The sequence below is a fragment of the Embiotoca jacksoni genome, unplaced genomic scaffold, assembly GCF_022577435.1.
Source record: "Embiotoca jacksoni isolate LCO1_2020_lvr unplaced genomic scaffold, fEmbJac1.0.p SCAF_9, whole genome shotgun sequence".
Classification (NCBI taxonomy): Eukaryota; Metazoa; Chordata; class Actinopteri; family Embiotocidae; genus Embiotoca; species Embiotoca jacksoni.
The window spans coordinates 8,136,265-8,158,940 of NW_027185447.1; the positions used below are offsets into that span (position 1 = coordinate 8,136,265).

The 22,676-nt window shown below is 39.6% G+C and overlaps 2 protein-coding genes across 5 annotated transcripts in view; one reads left to right on the top strand and one right to left on the bottom strand.

Moving 5' to 3' along the window:
- cntn3a.1 (contactin 3a, tandem duplicate 1) overlaps positions 1–22,676 on the bottom strand; it is a 285,629-nt gene that overhangs the window by 187,681 nt on the left and 75,272 nt on the right. The gene's annotated exons all lie outside the window — the stretch shown is intronic.
- cntn3a.2 (contactin 3a, tandem duplicate 2) overlaps positions 1–22,676 on the top strand; it is a 35,337-nt gene that overhangs the window by 4,975 nt on the left and 7,686 nt on the right. The window contains exons 4-19 of one of the 4 annotated variants that reach the window (XM_069140387.1): positions 2,311–2,486; positions 3,904–3,999; positions 4,196–4,399; positions 5,259–5,361; positions 5,689–5,873; positions 6,719–6,855; positions 9,489–9,618; positions 10,116–10,266; positions 10,548–10,675; positions 11,988–12,157; positions 13,448–13,568; positions 18,119–18,277; positions 19,793–19,942; positions 20,034–20,104; positions 20,705–20,957; positions 21,432–21,541. In XM_069140387.1, the coding sequence (XP_068996488.1) occupies positions 2,311–2,486; positions 3,904–3,999; positions 4,196–4,399; positions 5,259–5,361; positions 5,689–5,873; positions 6,719–6,855; positions 9,489–9,618; positions 10,116–10,266; positions 10,548–10,675; positions 11,988–12,157; positions 13,448–13,568; positions 18,119–18,277; positions 19,793–19,942; positions 20,034–20,104; positions 20,705–20,957; positions 21,432–21,541 (2,344 nt within the window). The remainder of the gene's footprint in view (positions 1–2,310; positions 2,487–3,903; positions 4,000–4,195; positions 4,400–5,258; positions 5,362–5,688; positions 5,874–6,718; positions 6,856–9,488; positions 9,619–10,115; positions 10,267–10,547; positions 10,676–11,987; positions 12,158–13,447; positions 13,569–18,118; positions 18,278–19,792; positions 19,943–20,033; positions 20,105–20,704; positions 20,958–21,431; positions 21,542–22,676) is intronic. The other 3 variants (XM_069140389.1, XM_069140388.1, XM_069140390.1) reach the window with 3 other exon arrangements.

Consider the following 22,676-nt stretch of genomic DNA (forward strand, 5'->3'; position numbering starts at 1 on the left):
GGTGTCTTGTCAAGCGGGCTGTGCTAGGCTCTGCATGCCTTCAGCACCTCTCTGGCTTCTCTCTTGAAGTGTAAATGGGCTCACACTTCTCCTTCCCCCTTATTCTTTTTCCCCTTTTTTCCCTTCTTCTGCCACTCCTGTCACTCACAGAAATATGAGACTTTCATAGTATGCACACAGTAGCAGCATAATAACTCATGGGAGAGAACAAAACATATCTTACATAGAGAAGCATCTTCTCCACAGCAGGCCATAAAAGTGAAGCTGTATGAGTTTCTTAAAACCTAAATAGAAGGTTACTTGACTAACCTTTACTTGACCTGACGTTTGAATCCTGGACACTCTGGACAGCAGGATCATGCAGAATACTCAAGTTTCTCTGCGGTCAGATGGCCAAGCAACATGTGTTCACAGAATGAGTTTCAAGCACAGTAATTCAGTATCCCAGTTGCTATTCAATCAGCTGCTCTATGTTCATGGCACCACTGAACAGCAAAGGCACTTCACAGGAGGTCAAAAAGAGGTAAAAATGGTGACCATTGAATGCAAGTGAGTGGACAAAGACATCAAGGCATAAGCAAGGATGTATAGCCAGTCGATCCAACCTTTTTGGTATTTATGGTACAAGAAGTAGTAGGCATTATTCTCAATACATCCTGTGACACAGCTGTCAAGTGTCTAGAACGTGGCAGCAAACACTCATTAACTTTCAATGGCTTGGATATATTTTTTAAGAAATTATTTTGAAGGTTAGACTTGAAAGCTTTTGACAAGTCAGCCATTACGACCTCCACATCTTTCATTTCCACTTAAGGAAAGCAGAATAGAAGAATATGTCTGAAAGAAAGAAAGAGTTATTTTCTGTGTTGAGAGAAAAATGATGGAACATTCTTGAAAAGTGCTCCGTCCTTGAACCCATCAATGCTCAGTTTTTGAATAGCATTTGAAAAGAGATGGAGTGTTGCAGTGGCAAAGAATGAAAAAAAATAAGTATTTTCCCACTGAATAATGGCACTTGTTTAAATTTATGAATTAACCTCATGTTTTTAAGAGTTCTTTTAGGTGCTTCATTTATTTGATCGCGCAATCTGAACCTGCTGTGCGATGTGTAATTTTTCAAATTCCCTCGCTTGGTAAGTGTAGCGAGGATGTAATAGAGGGTGAAAAAGAGTTTAAAAGGCATTCATTGTTACCTCTTGCCAAGTGCTAATGTTTTGTCCTAATGAAAAGTCAAAGGTGGAATAATGTCACATTATGTAAATATAATGTGACAGAGAAGAGGTGATTATGGTTAGACTGATGATAATATCTAGGATGGCTTCTAAAACCTTTTGCTTCTGCTCCCCTTCAATAGCAGAGGGCAGCTTTGTGTATGATACTCTTAAGATTAAAATTTAATGATCCCATTGGGGGAAATGAGTTAACTGCAGCAGCATGTAGTGCCAGAGCTAAATAAAGAAAAGTAGAATAAAAACAGAAAAACACAACACAAGTAAGAAATTTGCATTTCAAGGTTCATACAAACACACAATCAACAACTCTAAAAAGCATCTGTTAAATACACAAATAACTGATGTATAAATATTGTAGCATTATGGAATTTCTATGACAGATTGCCCTTACGGAAAAACCTAGTGAGTTTCACATGTGCAAAAACTCATGTGATCACAGGTGACCACATACACATGTGAAGCATGTATGGGAAATGTGGTTTTCTAATGTTTTCATGGTGTGATGTGTGAAGCCCAAGTAGATTCCCTTGAGAAAAAAAAAACCTGTCCACATATTTTACCCATGTTACCATATGTAGCAAAATGTGGTAAACATGTGAGCACATGTCCCATGTGAAAAACACAGTAAACACATGTGTTTTTTCTGTTAAGGTACAGGGAGAAAATAATATCCAGCCGTCATGAATGTGTAAATATAGGCAGATGCATGAAACTGTCAGTAAATAATGTGACCATTCAAATACTTTACAGGAAATGTACTTTTGCCTGGCATGCACATATGATACCCTGTATAAATTCAGAAGATGCTCTTCTTTGTAGATTTGTTTGTTTGTCAGGAAAGTTGAAGCAAGGCAGGAAAAGAACTACAGACAAAAATCCTAACCAAAAATGTTCAATTCAGCCTGCAACACTTCAAATACCTCGACACCAGCCCAAATCACAGTATATTATTCTTACTCCAAGTGAGTGACCACAGTGAGTTGTGTTCTCCACTCACCTCCTGTCAGACCACCTTGGTTGGTAGAAAGAAATGGACTGCGCATTTTGCCAGGGACTGATGGTGTCTTTGGCCTCGCAGATGGTCGTTGAATGGGACTCTCATAAATCTGGGCCTGGATCGGCGGCGGCGTCTGTCTGGGGGCAACCTCATTATAAGCAGTCTGGACCGCTACCAGGATGTCGGGATGTACCAGTGTATGGCCTACAACACTGTAGGAGCTATTCTCAGCAGGAGAGCAAGTCTGCTGTTTGCCTGTAAGTTGTAGTCACTTTTTTCCAAAGAAAAGCCATTGAAGTGTAACCGCACTTAACTGCAAATAATGCAGACGCAACAAAAAAGTGGAACGGCCACAGCTTGCAGTATTTAACAGTGTACTGCAACTTCGGTGTGAAGCTTCATTAAATCTTAAAGTAACATGGGAACATGGGAATAACAAACCAACACTGAGGACTTCAGTTTGTGTTGTTTACTTCAATCAAAAGTCATTGCTATTTCATTGGATGCACTTTGGGTTACAGCAGTTAGCCAAATATAGTGCAAGAAGCGTTTGAAAAATATCCTTAAATGGATTGAAGCCTGAAGAGAAAACTGGAATATAACATACGTTTAGAAAAAGAAAGTAAGAATAATGCAAATAAATAAAAGCTGCAATGCAAACATACCTGTGTACACAACTGCGTGGCCAAATAATAACTTAGACAGTATATAGAATTTCTTTGACATCACGTATTGGGAGGTGAAACCAATAAACATTTCAAATGAATAACCAAATGAATACGTATTATTTATGCATCAGTCACTAAGGCTTCTCTTCATGCACATCACAACAAAACATCTTTTCACACCTTCGCTCAGTGTTGGTCTCTGGCCATGCGGATATTTTTGGATTTATTTGACAAGCTTTTAAGATATGCACCGCTGAGATTTGCGGTGCTCCAAAAAATTGAATAATCACATTTACAAAAAACTCAGGAACAATGAGTCAGAATTAATGTCCTGGTTTCACTGGATCATCTTTAAACAGCACTGATGAGAGTTTTAGCCATTTTCACCTTCAAATGAAGATATTTTCCAATGTGTGCAGTAAAGTCCGTTGATTATACAAACTAACTGGAAGATATCTGTATGGCGAATACTTTTTGTGATGATGACCCTGAAAACAAATGTATTAATTATAATAATAACAAGTGTTGTTTTTTTTTTGTTTTTTGTTTTTTTATCCCCCAGCATTATTTTTATGTAATGCTACAGAATATTATAAAGCATTGTCTACTTATTTACCTCCTAAGTTGGATTAGAGCATTTCAATATTTTCTGTTAGTGTTAAGAGCCCTTGCAGCCGATCCCATCATGCCATACTGTATTATACACAGCTTTCATAAACATGTACATGACTGGAGTTATAGCCTGTTCTTTACAGCCTAATTCCAACGACATAAAATGTATACCTGATATCTCATTTAGGCTCTGGGTTGACATTTCTGCACACACTCTCTTCTCTGCTTTCTTTCTCGCTCTGAGGCATTGCAGAAGTGCAATTCTCATTACAGTTTTCTTATGGGCCTGTGTGTCAGTGTCTTGCTGAAAGCTTTTACTCAGCTCTGCTACACTCCCTTGATATGTGAGATCCTGCAGTGATCCGTCTTTTCTTTTTCTTTTTTCCCCTCTCAGACTTAGATCATTTCAAAGTTCACACAAGAAGCGCTGTGTCAGTCCGAGAGGGGCAAGGAGTGGTGTTACTGTGTGGAACGCCCACTTCCTCAGGAGGTAAACTGTCCGGCCTTTCGTCTGAACCTGAGACTCTGCAGTTTTTTGGAGTTCTAGCGAGGGGCTCTGACAAGATTAAAACATAATCTGGCTGCCACTGATTAGCCTTTATATAATCATATTTAATTCCCTTAATCGCATTTAATATCATACAGTATCCATTAACGGCTCATGTGCGTGCTTGTTTGTCTTCTAGACCTTACTTATGCATGGCTCTTCAACGAGTACCCGTACTTTGTTCAGCAAGACAATCGGCGTTTCGTCTCCCAGCAGACGGGAAACCTTTACATCGCCAAAGTGGAGTCCTCTGACGTGGGGAACTACACCTGTGTAGTGATGAACAGCATCACGAAGGGCAAGGTTCAAAGCTCACCTACGTCTCTGATCCTGAGGACAGACGGTAAGGCGCAGTGCACGGACGTGACGTGACAAGTGTGCCTGTCAGCCTTGTATTATGGAACTTCCATTTTAAGGTGGCTTTAATCATCGTACTAGCATGAGTGCATTGTCCTGTCTTGCCACTGTAGTTGAGTCACTTAGTGCTAATGCCTGTAAGTAAATAGTTTCTCCTCAATGTAGGCCAGCAAACAAAGCACCCTGAATCTCCTCTTTGCTGACTTTGCTTTCTTATAATTCACATTCCCTTTAAAAGCCTTCCCCTATGCTTTCACATGAATTTCCTGTGGTCTGTTGTTTTATTCTCTGTTATGCTTTCATAGAACGAGTGAATAAAGATTGCCTTCAGAATGAATTAAACATAAGTCATACGTCACTGGACCATTACATTGAGTGTTCTGGCGGCTCAACCAGTTAGTTTCCACTCAGTGTACTGTACATGTAGCTGCATAAATTTAAATCCCACCGCATCACTTTCTGATCCGGATCTCGACTGTCTTCCCTGAATGCTGATATAAACAATGAAACACCAGGGGTAGGGGAACTACCCACTCAAGCTTTGAAATAATAGATAAAAAGTCACGAGCTGAGAAAAACAAGGTTTCACAAACACTCAGCGTATTCCACCAAGACGAGTTTTAAATTATTCCTTGCTGGTGTTTCACTACACCCTGGTGAATGCACACTTAAGAGACGCAGGCTACTACTATGAGTTTACCCATGAGAGAATGTTTGCTCATGTGTCTTTTATTTCTCCTCTGTTAGTTTTACTGTGCTATTGTTTGGTCCATAATGCCAGCCATATTGCTTGTAAGTCATGAATAATGGAAGACTGAACAAGTTCTTGTGCTTCCTCTTCATAGGAGTGATGGGTGAATACGAGCCGAAAATAGAAGTTAATTTCCCAGACAATGTACCAGCCGCGAAAGGATCAACAGTTACGCTGGAGTGTTTCGCCCTTGGGAAGTAAGCTGGATTCCTTGAAGCATGTTTTCAATCTTCCGCAGTCTTTCATTGGATATGAGGAACCTCAGGATTTCTATACAGTGAAGTTACAGTGGCAATTATATTTCTTAGAGTGTAACATCAAGCCGTGATAGGTCTGAAAGCCGTGTGAGACGGGGTTTTTGTTGTTGTTGGATTGGGTTAAGGCTAAACCATTCATGTGCAAAAAACTGCACTGAGTAGGCTACGAATTGTTACAGACACTTGCAACCTGACGAGCAGAGATTCTCAGGTAAGGTTAAGAAACTTGAATCAAGAGTCCTCGCTGACGTCCTTTGTCTCTTCCAGCCCTGTCCCAGAAATCACGTGGAGGAGGGCGAACGGTGTTCCCTTCCCCAGCAAAGTCAAAATGAAGTACTCCAATGCCGTGCTGGAGATCCCCAGCTTCCAGCAGGACGATACAGGAGGATATGAGTGTGTGGCTGAGAACAAGATGGGGAGGAACACAGCCACTGGTCGCCTGGCTTTTTATGGTAATCAGACTTTTTCTTTTCTTGCTAAGACAACACAAAACTGTTACTAGCTGTACAATTATTAGGATATAAAGAATTCCACTCCATTCATCAAGCAGTATTTTCTATTTTATTTAATGCTGACATTATTTTTATTGTTTAAGTGGTACCATGTAAATACTGTAATTTGCTAATTTAATTATCATTAGAATTTTAGACAGTAACATCTTTCCTGATAATAAACAGTGGGTTGTAATTTTACTGGAGTTGTTACATTTTGGGTTCTTGGCTCGCTTCAGCTGCTGCGTTTCCCTGCGAATTTTGTGAAAGAGGGGAAAATGACACTTGTGAAATTGGAAGTGACAGTATATGTACAGTGGCTGCGAAGTGAGCCGTGCTTATTATGAGCACAGCACTCTAGCCACAAAATTTCCTGAAAAGCTGTAAATATGTAGGAGATGCAGGGTGCTGTGTACTGGATGGGAAATAGACACGGGTGATGTTTATTATACACAGAATTAAGGTGACAGCTTGGGGTGAGCGGTGATGCCGGCTGCTCCTCACCAGCCACGAGAGCTTCTTGCTTTGTGGTTCGGTGTTTATTGTTAATCTTGAGTTGCCACGGGCGGCTGACACATTTAAGTGATGAAACTCATTGCTGACACTCAATCTTTTCTCCTCTAGCCTTTAAAAGACAAAACTATTCTCCCAACGTTTTATGTTTTCCGCTGACTTCGGCTGCCGATCGACACATGCTCTCCTTTGAATTATTTTGGATGCATCATATTTAATGAGATAATGCCTTGAAATGTGTCCTCTGGTTCTTGTTGGATTTATTTCACTGGAGGATATTTCTGTGTCCTCAGCCAAGCCTCAGTGGATCCAGACCATGAAAGACACGGCCCTGGCCATAGAGGAGAGACTGCACTGGGAGTGTCGAGCTAATGGCAAGCCCAAACCCTCCTACACGTGGCTGAAGAATGGCCAACAGCTTCTCTCAGAGGTGAATTACTGCCTGTCTTCTGCCACCTACAAGTGTTTCATTTTAAAGACTTAATCTCCAGCTTCGGCTCATCCTTTCATTTGAGAGAGCATGGCGCAAAACACATTGCTGTTTTTCAAAGTGTAATTCAGAGTGAGATGAGAGGAGTGTGTAAATAGCTTTGCTGAGGTGTGCCAGTGATGACACATGGGCGTAACTGTCTCTTATTCTGCTTTACCTTGGCAGATTACACAGTCTTAGGGAGTGGATCAGTGTACTTCCTGAGAGAATAGCTCCATTTCACCTGAATGGAGTCAGTGGTTGTTTTTCATTATTCATGGTGCATATTTAAACTCCTTCAGATTTAGGGACAATGGGCCTAATCTACTGTGAAATATACTGTATATAACAGCACATCTTACTCAAGACCACCAGAGAAATAAATACAGTCTTATTTTGTTAAACTTAACTTAACTTGGCTGACATTAACATGGCCTGCTGAGATTTATTTTCTGGGCAATACTTAATAATGTGCAGGGTGAGGCAGCCTGTACATTTTTTTATTTGGACTCCAACTACAACCAGTGTATTATTATTATTAAAAACACACTTTTAAATGCCATTCTTTATTTTGATTTTAGGAACATTTTTACTGTTGTAAGATATCTGATATTTACAATGAAAGTTTTCAAACTATCTAGTTTCATTTTGACATGTCCAACATTGATAATGAAAAAAAAATATTGTAGCATACTGTATTGTGTAGGTTTAAATTAAAATGATATTGAAAATGAAACAGTACAAGTATATTGCAAAAACCTTACATGTAACATTAGAAACAAAATATATTATATAACAGGACACCTTAAATTAAACAGACACAAATCTTGCAATTTCAGTTTTCAATGAGGGATCTTCGATTTGGAAACAGCTACGGTGGTCCTCGAAAGTTTGTAAACCCTTTACAATGTTCTATATTACTGCATAAATATGACCTAAAACATCATCACATTTTAAACAAGTTTTAGAAACAGATACAAAAAGAACCCAATTAAACAAATGAGATAAAAATATAAAACTAAGTTATTAATATATATTGGAAAATTATCCGATCTTACTTATCTGTGAAAGAGGTGTCACAATAATCCGGTAATGATGTAAACGTGATGTTAAAAAAATGACATTAATATAATTGTAATTTCACACATACGATGATATAGTGACCATTCAATCACAAGTATGCATCTGGTTTACACGCCGACACTATAGGAGGCCCTATTTTTCCCTTACAATGATAACTGTGTTGTATTGTATAGATTCAGGTCAGGACTTTGAATTGGCGATTCCAAAACATTGACTTTATTCTACTGAAACTATTTTTGGGAGAATAATTTATGGGTCCTTGTCTGACTGCATGACGCACAGACAGATTTTCTGATATTTTCCTTAAAAGTTCACCGCCATAGGTCAGAATTAATTTGTTTCATTAATGATGGCAAACCATCCAGGCACAGATGGAGCAAAACAGGCCCAAACCATGATACTACCACCACCATTTTTCACAGATGAGATAAGATTCTAATGATGGAATGTAGTGTTCCCTTTTATCAATACATAATTCTTCTCATTTAAGTAAAAAAGTTCTTTTGTACATTTGTCTCATCCGTCTACAAAACATTTTTCCGATAGCCTTCCGGTTTGTCCACCTGATCTGGAGCAAACTGTAGACAAGCAGCAGTGGCCCCTGTTCTCCTCTTGAACACTAACATTACCCAATGTGAGAGAAGCCTTTAGTGGCTTCGAAGTTACCCCGGCTATCTCATTGACCTTGTGGACTTTTTTTTTACCACTTGTTCCTGGAGTGATCTTTGTTGGTCGATCACTCCTGGGGAGGGTAAAAAATGGTCTTGAATTTCCTCCCTTTGAACACAGACTGTCTCACAGGGGAGTCTAAACACTGTAGAGATGGTTTTGTACCTCTTCCAGTTTCATGAGCATTAACAACTCCTTCTCTAACATCCTCGTAAATCTCCTTTGTTATTGCCATGATACGCTTCCACAAACACATTGTGAAGCTCAGACTTTGATATCTCCCTGTTCTTTAAATAAAACAGGACGCTCATTCACACCTGATTATCACCCCATTAACTGGAATCATTTGACTGAATTTCATTTTCATATTACTCTAATTGCTAATCTGGGAGGTTCACATGCTTTTTACACTCAGATGTGTAATATTGGATTATTTTCTTCAATAAATAAATTACCATGTAAATTATTTTTAGCTGATTTGTTTCATCAGTTCAATCTTTATCTACTTTTAGGACTTGTGTGAAACCATGCTGATGTTTATCGTCATATTTATGCGGAAATATAAAAAAAAATGCAATCACCGCTGTAGAAGCAGGACCAACCAGCAAGCTAAAACAGGTTCATGGGAAGAAAATGAGCATGGCCATATTTGGAAAACAAAACCATGGTTTGTGCTCTAACTGATTAATTATGTACCCCATAATCCTGATTTGATCTTTGCCCATTGAGTTGCCTCTAACCTGATCCAATGTTTATTGAGCTTTGCTGGAGCATGCTGCCAAAGCAAAACCTACCTTTAAGTCTTGAGCAATAATTGCTTTCTTTCATCCTTTTCTTCACAGGACAGGATCCATGTGGAGGACGGAGTCCTGTCAGTGTCGGTGCTGACACTATCTGATGCTGGCATGTACCAGTGTGTGGCTGAGAATAAACACGGCGTCATATATTTTGCTGCTGAACTAATGGTTTTAGGTAGGATGGCATTTATATCTCTCTTAAATCCTCAAATCATTGTTGCCACATAATCTTAAAGGTTATCTTACTGTCATTCTTAAAGGTTGTCTGGATTAGCGGATAATGGGGTCAGTGGGGATGATTTTGTGGGGTCAAACACATTTAAATGTATTTCTTCCTTCATTTTATCCTTTACTTTGATGTTAGGATGAAGATGGCGTGATAGATACGGAATTGAACAATAAACTTGATATTTTACAGTTAAACTGATTGAGAGTTACAGAATTATATGCTCAGGTTTGCATTTCACATTCTTTTTATAAATAGAAAACAGACTAAAAATCAACAGTACTGCTTCAATCCTATATTTATTTTATTGACATTACAAATGTTTAAAGTGTCTGTCTCCATCACTTTAAGATTTGATGAGTTTCACAGATCAAACTGAAGCATGCTTCAAATGCTTTGTGAGATTTCAGTCTTGTACTAAAGTCAGTTTACTGTTTTCCCATCAGCCTCTCCTCCAGACTTCACAGGGAACGTCCTCAGAGCTTTGCTCAAAGCCAAGGCAGGAACTACAGTGACTTTAGAGTGCAAACCCCAGGCCTATCCCATCGCTAGCATCTTATGGAAGAAAGGAAACCTGCCTATCCACACCAATGACAGGTAGTGACATATCACGCAGTTGCTGCGTGAGTTAATGTACAAAAATATAAAATATTTTAAATGCAATCAGGATAGGTGAATCATTCATCCAAGCTCGGCTTTTTTTAAGCCTTGTTTAGTCTTATCAATATTCAGTCCACACACACACAATGCTTAACTGCAAGACGTCCATGATTTCGTAGAACACTAACAAAATCCAGAAATCACTGTTTTCTGAGCCTAAAATCAGTCTTTGTTCTTACTGGATGTAAACTGCTGTCTCTGTTTGTGCACTGCTATAGGATCACACTTTCCCCAGATGGAACACTGAGACTCGTCAACGTGAGCAAGTCTGATGCAGGCAGCTATACATGCTTCGCTAGGAATAGATTTGGCATGTCAAGTACAACTGGAAGGCTCCTTGTTACCGGTAAGCTCCACTGTTAAATAGCAGACTGTTTGTGCACTCCACTTAGTAAGCAGAAATTATTGCTCTGTATGGATTAAGGCAGGGGAGAGCTACTGTACCGCAAGGACTTGGGTCAATAACTGGTGGGTAGAAAACATAAACAGGCTTAAAGTTTTGCTCTGAGAAGTGTATCAAAACTTTGGTAAGTCTCTGTTCAGGAGGGACAAAGCATAATTAAGTAAGTCATTAAGTCATTGGAGTTTTAGATAATTATTTTGTATTTGTTTAAAAAGACTTAATAATTGCAATGAAAAGCTTATTGCATGCAGCCTGAAAATCTTGTCTCTCAGTTTAATCTTCATTGAGTTGCTTTGTCCGGCTGCATTTTTGCATCGGCTGCAATAATGCACTTTGACAAAATACTCGATCATTCTTTTTCTCAAAGCAGCTGAAACAAACAATTTACTGCAACAAATAATAGTGCCCTGAGTGGAAGCAATGAAAGCATTAGCGAGGTGCTGTTACAAAGGCTGTTATTGTTAAGCATGTGTTTCCAGCAGAGTAATAGTTGAGTGTTCGCTGAGTTTCTTATTGGTTTTATGAATGTGCTGAACAATATTGTCTGCCGCTCTAACTGACGAGGCCAGTTATTTTTCTACATTAGTGTATTTTTCAAAGCCGTAATGCAGTCACGGACACAGAGACGTGACCCAGACATTGATTATTACCAGCTTAAGGGTTGAGGGGACACTTTTCACGTGTGATTTTTTTTTTTTTTTTAATCCCTGAGGTAAGATGTAAGAGTGCAAATCCTCTTCTTTTGTGTTGCACCTTCTTTATTTGATTCCTGCAGGTTCATTATCTTGACTTTTGAAGCACACAAGGCTTAGCCAAATGATTTCTATAGTAGACTTTAAAGCAGTGCTCCTGCTTCTTGTACTGGATGCACAGAGCAGCCTATTACATGAAGTTTTATCTGATCCACAGTGTATTATAATTGCAATTGTAATTAATATTGTAATATCAGGATTTCAGAAGCTTATGCGAGCTGTGTCATCCTAGAGTATTGTGTCATTTTAGCGGTGGCAGGCTGCATGTTATCACACATTATTTGATGGAGACTTTCATGAGACCTGTCCTTTATATACACAACACTGCTCTGCCTGTGAGTCACTGTATTACACAGCATGTTTTCGTGTTCGATCAAGGGACTTTGTTTCAGAAAATCAACAAAGTCCTGCTCGTCTACATGCAATGAAATGCCTCATGTTCTGCACAAGATTGTCACCCTCCTCTTCAGAAATGACCCCAATGTGTTTTTTGTCTGGGGCAGATCCAACCCGAATCATCCAGGGGCCCGTGGACATGGAGATCATTGTGGGCGAGAGCATTGTGTTACCCTGCCAGGTCGCCAGTGACCCCGTCCTTGACGTTTCTTTCTCCTGGGCATTCAATGGACAGCTCATCGCCAAGGAAGATGGTCACTTTGAGCTAGTGGGTGGGGTGAGTGACCCGCAGTCATACTTTTTCAGAACGTGCGAATGGGCAGTTGGCACCTCCTCCCATCTTGCTTCACTCCATGTCCTGCCATTAGTTAAAAGGGGACAGCTTGTGGTTTGACATCATGGTATTTCTTGGAGAGATTTACTGTGGTTAGTTTTGCTGCAGTTGGTGTGATACCATCCTTTTTGCAATTCTAAAAGTCTCCTCAGAGGCACAATAAACTGTGGGAATGTGAAACTCCTTGGAAAGAAGTCCTATTAGATCATTCAGACCCTCTAAGCTTCCAATTGTATTTTTGTGAATGGAAACATAGCAGTCGGTATGTGAGAATACACTTCCTACATAAAAGTCATCATGTAGGTAATGCGCTAGTTGCTCAGCCATTGTGACAGGTTGTCAGCTTTTTGAGAACACTTCTGCTCGAGCTCAACCTTCTGAAGTAATCCAATTTTTAATACTTTGGCTGGTCTGAATTCTCTTCAAATTCTGCTTTGACGTGGCCCTCTGCACAGCCCCTCGTAAAAGGGAGGGGATACACACTATTAGAGGTGTCTTTTAAAGGAATCAAAGCATGGCAGAGACCCAAATGACAAAACACTCTCGGAACATCCTCACACCCTTTGAGATTAACCATTATTCTTGTGTGTGTTTGACTGACAATGTTCTTATCTGAAAAGAGACTTCTTCCCCAGAAATGCTAGAATGTCCCCAGTCCAAAGAGATTATCAACTTAACTTTGCTGCTTCAGGGAATTTAATTTCCATAATTAAACCACATTGGCTCTGCTGCCACGTTTCCCTGCCAATGCCAAGAGAACGATTTCACTACTAATTTACCATTCGCTGCTTACGGGTGTCCTCTCAGATGAGAACTCAAACGGGCTTTTTTTCCCCCTCTTCAATTGAGCAAAAACTGCCTGCTGAACTCGGTAGTAATAGCTTATTTGTATAGTTTTGTGCAACATGTCTTGAAGGTCACAGTGAAATAGCCGAGACCTTGCCCGACACAAAAACTCCATTTGCTGAATTCAATTTTTGTGAATTCTGGCCGTGATCCTTTTCATTTGTGGTCATGTTGAACAGCTGTTTGTGACCTGGTATATTAAAAAAATTCCACTGAACTTTTTGTTGATTTTTCACCTGCAAAGTCTTCACAAAATAACTACAGTATCTGCAGTCGCTTTTGGAACCGCTATTTACTGCACTTTAGCTATGCTTCACTACATTCTTTAATAAGCTGTCACAAGGTCCGTTATCTTTCATGCTACATAAAGCTTTCTTTCCTCCTCAGCAGAGAACAGCAGGAGATCTGATGATCAGGAACATTCAGCTTTACCATGCTGGCAAATATATTTGTGTGGTAGACACGGACGTGGAGAGCCTGTCAGCCGTGGCGGTATTGATCGTGAAAGGTAAGAAAACCTCCTCTCTGCACTGCAGTCACTAATTAAACAGGGCTTACAGCCAGGGTTGTTTAATGGGCTCTTCTTTTAAAAGGGAGAAATTAAAAAATCTAGACTTAACTATAAGGTAGTTGATGGATGCAGCTGCAATCAAAAAATATCTGTAGTCTGTAAGCTGTGTTTGAGATATTTTGAAGGCATTACTGTCTGTGGATGTGCTTTACTGAGAATACAAAGAATGCTGAGGGCGTGTAATGTTCACTTAGGGCTTTAAACTCAAATGGATTTGTTGCAGGCGGTGATTGCAGTGCGACCAAAATACCCATATCCTCGTGAAAATCATATCCACAGTTTTTATGTCCTGTTTATTTCTTTAACAGTGGCTTGATTGCATTAAACTGAGAAAGCTTCTTTTCCTTTATATTGCATTCAAGGATGTTTGTAGGAAGTATGAAGTAAAAAACTTCAAAAAACACCAGCTAGGATTTTTTTTTTTCTGTTTTTTGGATGTGTTTTTCTTCCCCTCTCGCTCTCTTCTTAATAACCAATTTTCAATATTGCTGCAATGTACTTGACAGTGGCATGTTTAGATGCCTGTCTGTGCTCACTCATGCAGTATGTATAGCTCCAGAGAGATATGATTGTTGAGAGCAACACTGGGCAGAGCAAAATAACTTTTGTTGTGTTTTTCAGGGAGTGTATTGCATGTAGAGTGAGGGGAGGGATGTTTCTCGCTTAAATCAATGCGCCAAATAGTCCAGCAAATTGACACTACGCAAATATGTTAAATGTCAGATGAGGTGAGGGATGATTTTGGTGTCAAGTTTTGAAATGGTTGAATCCATATATTTATCTTGTAAGGATACCCACCACTGATTCAGCTTGGCATGTTGAAGATCTTCAAGGCAAATGGCATTGTTATACCTGTTTCTAAACGGCTGAGGATTAAGTAGAAATAATGCTGTTTTTCATGTCGGAACAATATCAAGGCCAGGGAAATGGATTGGCCTCATACTGACTGGAGACAAACTTGACTGACTCAGATGGTACATTATTTACACTTCCTGCTCACGGCAGCTGTCATGGATGTCTCATTGTTTGGATCGAAAGGCTTCAGATGTTGGCCGGCAAAGCATGAAGCTGTATAGGAAACCGGTGTTTGGAGGGCAAAAAAAAAAGCCATTATTTGATTACTGCAGACCTTTAACAAATACTGGCCGTATATCGATTAAAACATTCAATGTGAGCAGTAGGGCAGTCATTTTCCTATTTAGAAACCCACACTGTCTTTATTACCTGTGACCCATGAAGGACACAGTTAGCACATTGAAACAGTGTGTAGCGCCACATTAAGTGTACAAAATGTGGACAACCCAGCAAACAAACTGTGGTCACCCAAATTACTAGAAAACATGTTTTCATACTTTCCTTTCGTGGGACCAAGCCATGTACATAGTTCTGGTTATGATCTTTTTCTGAGCCGCCACCCTGACACGATGAACAATATCCAGTTACTGAAGCTATCCTTTACTGAAGTAAAAGATACTTCATGACAGGAAAATCCCTGTATATGTAATCCTACTCGTGTAATGTCAGAAAAATGGCGTTCTGACTTGTATATTATTATGGGAGACATGATGAGAATTTTTACACTGATGCATCAGTGTGTAAGCAGCATTTTATTATTGTAGGTAGATGAGTTCGCAAACTCATGACTGGGAACCATTTGGTTGTGAAATCATTTGTGGGAGTCATCGTGAAATGATTCATCCTACAGAAATTATTTTTTTCTTAAAATTATTTTTCTCAAATTTGTGGCATATTGGATAATTCACACTTTAAACACACGATGAAAGAACATGATGAAAATATCTTTTATCTCTTTAGCTTTGTTCTCTAAACAGTAAAGTTAGAAGTAGCTGTACTTGACGTACACGTGGTGGACTAAAAATTACACTATTTCCCTCTGAAATGTGGTAAAGTTGAAGTCAACGAAAACTAGAATAAAATGGAAATAGTCAAGTATAGTACAAGTAACCTCAAAATGTAAATACAGTGCTTGTGTAAATGCATTTAGTTCCTCTCCACCAACTCTCATCTCATTTATGGGCGGCACGGTGGTGCAGTGGTTAGCACTGTCACCTCACAGCAAAAAAGGTTCCGGGTTCGAATCCGGTCCTGGGCCTTTCTGTGCGGAGTTTGCATGTTCTCCCTGTGCTTGCGTGGGTTCTCTCCGGGTTCTCCGGCTTCCTCCCATCATCCAAAAACATGCACCTCAGGTCAGGTTACCTGGCGCCGCGCTAGTGGCAGCCTGCTGCAGCATCTCCCCCCTGAGAGTCCCCCTGCTGTAGCGAAGAAATTTCCCCTCGGGTATTAATAAAGTGTATAAAATCAAAAAAAAAAAAAAATCAAAAAAAAAAATTCAGAAATACTGTACATCCTTGTCTGCAAACTCGGTGGAACACGCTGTTTTCATTGAAACTACTTTTTCTCAAGAAATTGTCTCAGGTTGTGTGGGTTATTCAAAGCAATGAGAATACTGAATCCAGAAAGAGATGGTTTTCTTTGTTTTTTTTGTTTTTTTTTCATTTCTCAAGATGTAATTATTTTTATTTTTTTAATCCCATTTACCTCTTTTTCTATTGAGGAGGCAGAAATCTTTGAGAATATCTCAAAACCTTGACAAATTAAATCCAAACTATCTGCATGGCTGTGTGCTGTGAGAGACTGGTGAGAAAACATGAAGGCAGAATGTCCCTTCCCTCTCCGGCTGCAGTTACATATACTCAGAAATGCCACTTTAATGCTAAAACAACAATGGGAATAATGCAGGTCTCTCTATACGGTGATTATGTCACTACGACTGCAGCTGCACATACGGAAATTTACGATCACACACACAGTCAATATGATTATTGCTGTTACTGGCAATAGACATATTTTAATCATGTATATTAGCTTGCTCAATAATTTTGCAAGGTGTTATTTCCAATGCTGTTTCGCTTCTCTCCTCTCGCAGCACTGAAGGTCAATGATAATCACTCCTGCCACAAAGACTCTTGAGTGATAATTTGGGTTCTTGTTTTCTACAATGGCAGTGGAAAATGTTTTAGATGCCCCTCCATGATGCGTCACAAACACTCCACCGGGTGGTGATGGTGGTTATAGAGAAGGTCAGCGTGTAAGGATAACATCATGGTTATTAGCATTCGGACCACTTGGTGAGCACTTGTCATCATTTGACAGTTGCAGCATCAGTGTCAATCCGGTATAAAGAGAGATACACCTCACAACAGTCAATACAACACTGCACTACTAGGTGTTTTATCAGTGTTATTTAATCTCTTTTATGATATAATAATAAACGTGACATGAGTGACTGCACATTTTACAATAATTTCAAACAATTTTTACAATATTAAACTCTGATCAAATTAATATTGCTGTGTCTGTAAATACAGCCAGATATTAATTTTACCTTCTGCCAAGTTCAAAATAAAAGCCCAGATAGTCTGTCCATATTAATAACAGATTACTTGAACACCCTCGAGACACTGACGGCACCCTCTTGCCTCAGCCAATGAAATATAATTAAGAGGATAAGGAATTGATCCTTGATCGTGTGCACCGTTAATATGTATTAATGAGGCCAGTGTATTAAAGTTGTTGTTTTTTGGGTTATCAAGAGCTGCTAATGAGTTTTACAAAGATCAATATCTTTAAAGCCATGGCTTTAAGGCCAAATATATAAGGGCAGTACATTCAAGGCTTTTGTAAACAAAACAAAAAGTACCTCAGCACTTTGTTGGGAATGCACCATGATTGTAGTTTGATAAATCTTTATACATATTGAACAAAGCACAATTATAAGCACAAAATCATCTGTTTGTGTTCGCAGAACATTGATTGTATATAAAAGTAATCATTTAACACTTAGATAATTAGAGTATTTGGCTTCAGATCAGAAGCCACTTCAGAGCTGGTGAGGAGTGTGAGCCGAGCTAGGGGCATTATTATCCTGCGGCCTGTCTCACAGCTCTCTAGTGGTCTATTATTTCTGATGAGCCGACACGTTCATTAGAACAGGAAACAGTGGATGAGGCTAAAGTAAAACATCACACCGCTTAATTGGTGGGATAATGAAAATAAATGATAAAACTGGTTCTTCTGGGCTGTGAGGCCCTTTTTCATCTTTTACCTTTTAATTTTACTCTCTGCATCTACTAACGTCTGCTGTTTCATCGATCAATTACCAGTAGGACCATGATAGGGAAGGATTACAAGTTGGGTGAATATTGGAGGATAAATCTTAAATTAACTTTTTTTTAATTCCTTGTGAAGGACATTACTTTTTCTCAACTGAAAGCTCTTTCAAAATGTTCTCTTGCTAATGGTGATTTCAAGATATATAGGCTTTACAGCAGTATCATTTAGGCCGCTGTCTTCTTTTATGCAAATATATGTGGTGCTCATGTTTGCCTTGCAGAATGTGCTGTCGCGTCTTCTCCGCCTCTGCATGTGCGAATACCTCACAGTGTCTGTTCCTGTGATTGATCCAGGCCCCCCCAGCCCCCCAGACTCGGTGACGGTGGAGGAGGTGACAGACAGCACAGCCCAGCTGGCGTGGAGCCCCGGCAGGGACAACGGCAGCCCCATCAGCAATTACCTCATCCAGACCAGAACTCCCTTCACTGTGGGCTGGCAGAGGGTTAACACAGGTACACAGCACTTGAAGATGAACTTTCATCTTATAGCACATGCGAAGATATCGAGATAATTCACAGATCCCCCACAGGGAAGTTGTGTTATTTCTCCAGCCCCTTTGGCAGGGAGGTCAGAGCGTAGGGTCAGCTTCAGAGCCAGGGCTCTGGAGATGGGAGGAATTCGGGGTCTTACTCAAGAGATCTAGAGGTCATTTTTACACATACCACAGTCAAAACCGCTACCCTTTTGATCTGTTAAAGTCAGGTCTGTTCTGCTGACATCTGGTTCTGCAAAGGTTGAATGCATGTATTCATGGTAACTGTTTGCTAACAATTTACCCATACAAACTGAAAAGGTGATAGGGGATATCACTAACAGTCAATGTTGCCCCGACGTAGCAAACAAAAATGTTGATACAAGTTTCAAGATGATGTGGGTAGGGTTTGAATGATGTCCCTATGACTTTGGTTGTTGTTTTTTTGCTGAATATCTGCTGATAACAAGTCTCAATCTGGTACTTGTATTTTCCTGGATAATACAGCTGCACAGGGCGCACTTAAAATGATCAAAATTAATCCAATGTATATGCTTGACAGTGAAGTAGCACTTCAGTGCATTATGAAAAAAATTGCCTGCACCCAAGCTGTTCTTTGATTTTTTTTTTTTTTATAAAATAACGATCTTAACAAACAAAAATATTTTCAGAAGCACTGGTTTTAATGTTATCTAAAAACAAAATAACCAAGTAAACAAACTAAAAGATGTCATTATAAATGGGTGTTGGGTGTCATAATCACAATACCACTTTAGATTAGTGTAATGCAACCCCATTTTTGGAAACTCAAAATGAGCATTTATTTTTCATAAAACAAACAAAATTCTCAGTTTCATCATCTGATATGTTGTCTATTTTTTATTTAAGATTTTGTTTACATTTTTCACAGTGTCCCAACTTTTTTGGAAACGTTATTATAGCTTAATTTTAACATCCACAGTTACCCGAGTAAACTTGCTGTTTTCGTTGAGTGTTTATTATTATTTTAGGTGCCTTATCAAATTAGTAGTATTTAACACCACTCTGTTACTTTGGTGTCACAGACATTACAAGTGGCCGCTGTGTTGCTTTCGTTTTTTAACACACTGCACACATTACAGCCTCACGTATGCCACATGTCAGAGTGCACATGTGCATCCTAACACAAATGTGCTCTCCGTTTATGACACCATGCGACAGTAAAGCAAAGGATCGTGACTAAATGTATCTCAGTACAGCCCGTGCTGATCACTTACAAAAGGCTTTGATTGGCCCTGATTGTGATCTTTGAGATCGGGTCAGGACATCCCTACCGTGAACATTTCTTTATGACCCTGTGTGTTGAAGACAGGTAACTCCTTTACGGTCTTACCTCACCTTCACATTGTACTTTGCATTTCACCTTTCCTTAGCATTTAGGAGCAACACCTTTGGCGGTGAAGACACAAAATCAAATAACTGTGTATAACTTGTGTGTATAATTTTTTTTTTCCAGTCCCCGAGGTAATCGACGGGAACACACTGACAGCCACTGTGGTCGACCTCAATGCCTGGGTCGAGTATGAGTTTCGGGTATTGGCCAAAAACAGTGTTGGGATTGGAGAACCCAGCCCCGTGTCTGTCAAGACCAGGACAGAGGATGCAGGTACAGTTAATGCGTTTAACTTTTTACACTAGAATTTCTTTTCATACAGTCTTATTACTTGTTTTTATAGCGAGATGTCTCTGTTTTGTAGTTCCAGATGCAGCACCAGGGGATGTGGGTGGAGGAGGTGGGAGCAGATCTGAACTGGTCATCACGTGGGAGGTAAGTCATCAGTCTTATGTTCTAGTCTGTTATTCACACTAACTGTAGTCAGACTTTTTTTTATCCTTGAGTGAGGTGTGTAATATTTCTCGCTAAATCAAAGCCCTTGCTCTGTTTGGCTCGTGGGTGGGTGTCATAAATTTGGGGTCAATTGATGTCTGGCGCTGCCGTTCTTGTAATTTCTCAGTTAAAGAGTCTGCATATAAGGCACCCGCAAAGTATACATAACATGGAATTTGACAGTTGTCATTTATGAGGTTTGGTGTGTGTGATGAATTAAAGGAAGTAAACCAGTTAGGTAGATGAAAAATAATGTTGATCTTTCAGAAGTCAAAAGGTGCGAAGCTATCTTTGTTTGAGTTTTCTCATTTCATTAAATGAAGAATAACGTTACCTTTTAAAAGGTCCACGGATTTCTGTAATGAGCATAGATTTTTTTTTAAATGGCATTTTGCTGCTTATTTCATATTATCAGGTGGGTCACAAAACCAATTTGTGGGTCATGCACTTCGTTTGGCACCGTGAGAATCGGTGGTGATTGTGTGAGCCCAGCGGTGGTGTGAACGTGAGTGGTTTGTATATGTTTTAATATCACTATAGTTTTGTGTTCACTCTCAGCCTGTTCCCGAAGAACTACAGAATGGTGAGAGCTTTGGTTACATCATTGCTTTCCGCGCCTTCGGAGAAGTTACCTGGACTCACGTGGCCACCTCTGCCCCCGGAGCCTCACGCTACGTGTACCGCAACGACAGCATCGCTCCCTTCTCTCCATTTCATGTCAAGGTTGGCACTTACAACAGCAAAGGACAAGGTCCCTTCAGCGCCGTGATCACCATCTACTCTGCAGAGACAGGTAAAGGAATGGACGCGAGCGGGATCTCTGCAAAGCTGCCCAGCTTTTTCTGCTTTTAAAAGGGACAAGGATCATGAAAGTGGTTTTATTTCATCTACTGAATGGGGCTGAGATTGATGAGACGTGCAGGAAAATACATCTGTTAAAATCGTTTTACAAGTTGGAAAAAAAAAAAACGGCAGACGATTGCAACACATTTATGTAAGAATAGGCAGCCTGCCTCCAAATATCACCACTCGTTTGAATGGCTGTGCCAAAGTAAAAAACGCTTGGCATTTAGATCTATGCTAACTCTCAGCGTGCTGAGAGGGGGCCAGTGTGTAGTGTAGCACCTGTGTGCGATGATTAATCTGAGCAGAGATCAACGAGAATGCCGCACAGTTATAAATGTAAAAATTGAAGAGATTTGTTCTGCTTGTCTCTGTGCTGTTGGGAGACAGCGGCACTGCTCAGTCTCCTGTTGTCTGTTTTCAGAGCCAAGTGGGATGCCAGCGGGAGTTTGGGCCAGAAGTGTCTCAGCCTCTGAGATTGAGGTGAATTGGCAGGCTCTCTCCTTCACCCCTGAAAGGGTTCTGGGCTATGAGGTACATTTTACTCTTTTAAATGGAAATAGAAATCACACGTAGCACGATCCAAATGCTTGTCATCACCCCTGTTGTACCTCAAAGACATCACTTCCAAACTCGGTGTCGCCATGGAAATGGGTGTTTCAGTTGGGCGAATGTTCAGGCCAAAATTATACAGTTATTTGTACCAACACGACAGGAAAACATGTCAGAGCGTTTTCAAGAGAACAAAAGAAAATTGCCTGTCCGTGTGCCTTTTCATGTTGCTTACATTTGTGGGATATCATGATACAAAGCTTCATGATAGCTACACCAGGGCTCATGTCAGAATTCCAACAAATGCAATCACACCACACAGAAAATGCTGAAAACGGTAAAAATGTACGGTAGAACAAAGCAGGGGATCGATCTGTGTTCGTGGTATTGTTTTCTAAATAAAATAGGAATATTAAAACGTTACATTTTAAACCAAAATTAGTTGATTGCAATTCTATGTTACCTTCAAAAACTGGGGCAGCCTGATTGCCTCGTCTGCATGCCTCTGACGGAATAATCAAAATGATCAAAGGGCTTTAATGTAAGATGTTGTTGTTATTCTTCTCCTCAATGAAGCCAAAGTAGTTTCAATATTTTCCGTGCAGGAAATTGAGCTTTTGTGCTATTTCATATCTGTGAAGTCAACATCAGATTCAGACAGATTTTCATTAGTGGAGAAATAAATATTTCATACCATATTACCCAACACTGATGTATCGTATTGTTACAACAATCAGACAATAATAAAAAAAAAATTGTCAAGCAACTAAAGAAAAAAACTTGATTGTTAATTTCAATAATTGATCAATCAAATGTGTTTTACTGGTCTTTGCTTCTAGCCAGTAAGTATTTACTACTTTTCCACTTTAAAGTGTTTAGAGAAAATAAGAATTTTGATGGTGTCACCTTGGGCTTGACATTTTTTATTATTGTTTAATTTTTATGAATTAAATCATTAACAAATTCATAAAACATATCAGTAGATTAATCTGGAATAAAGGAAATTATAATTAATTGCCCTAAATTGTTGTACCATTCTGTAACTGGTATCTGAATAATACACAAAAATGACCAGTACTATTAAATGAAAAGGTGGAAGAAAACTATGATCTCTCTT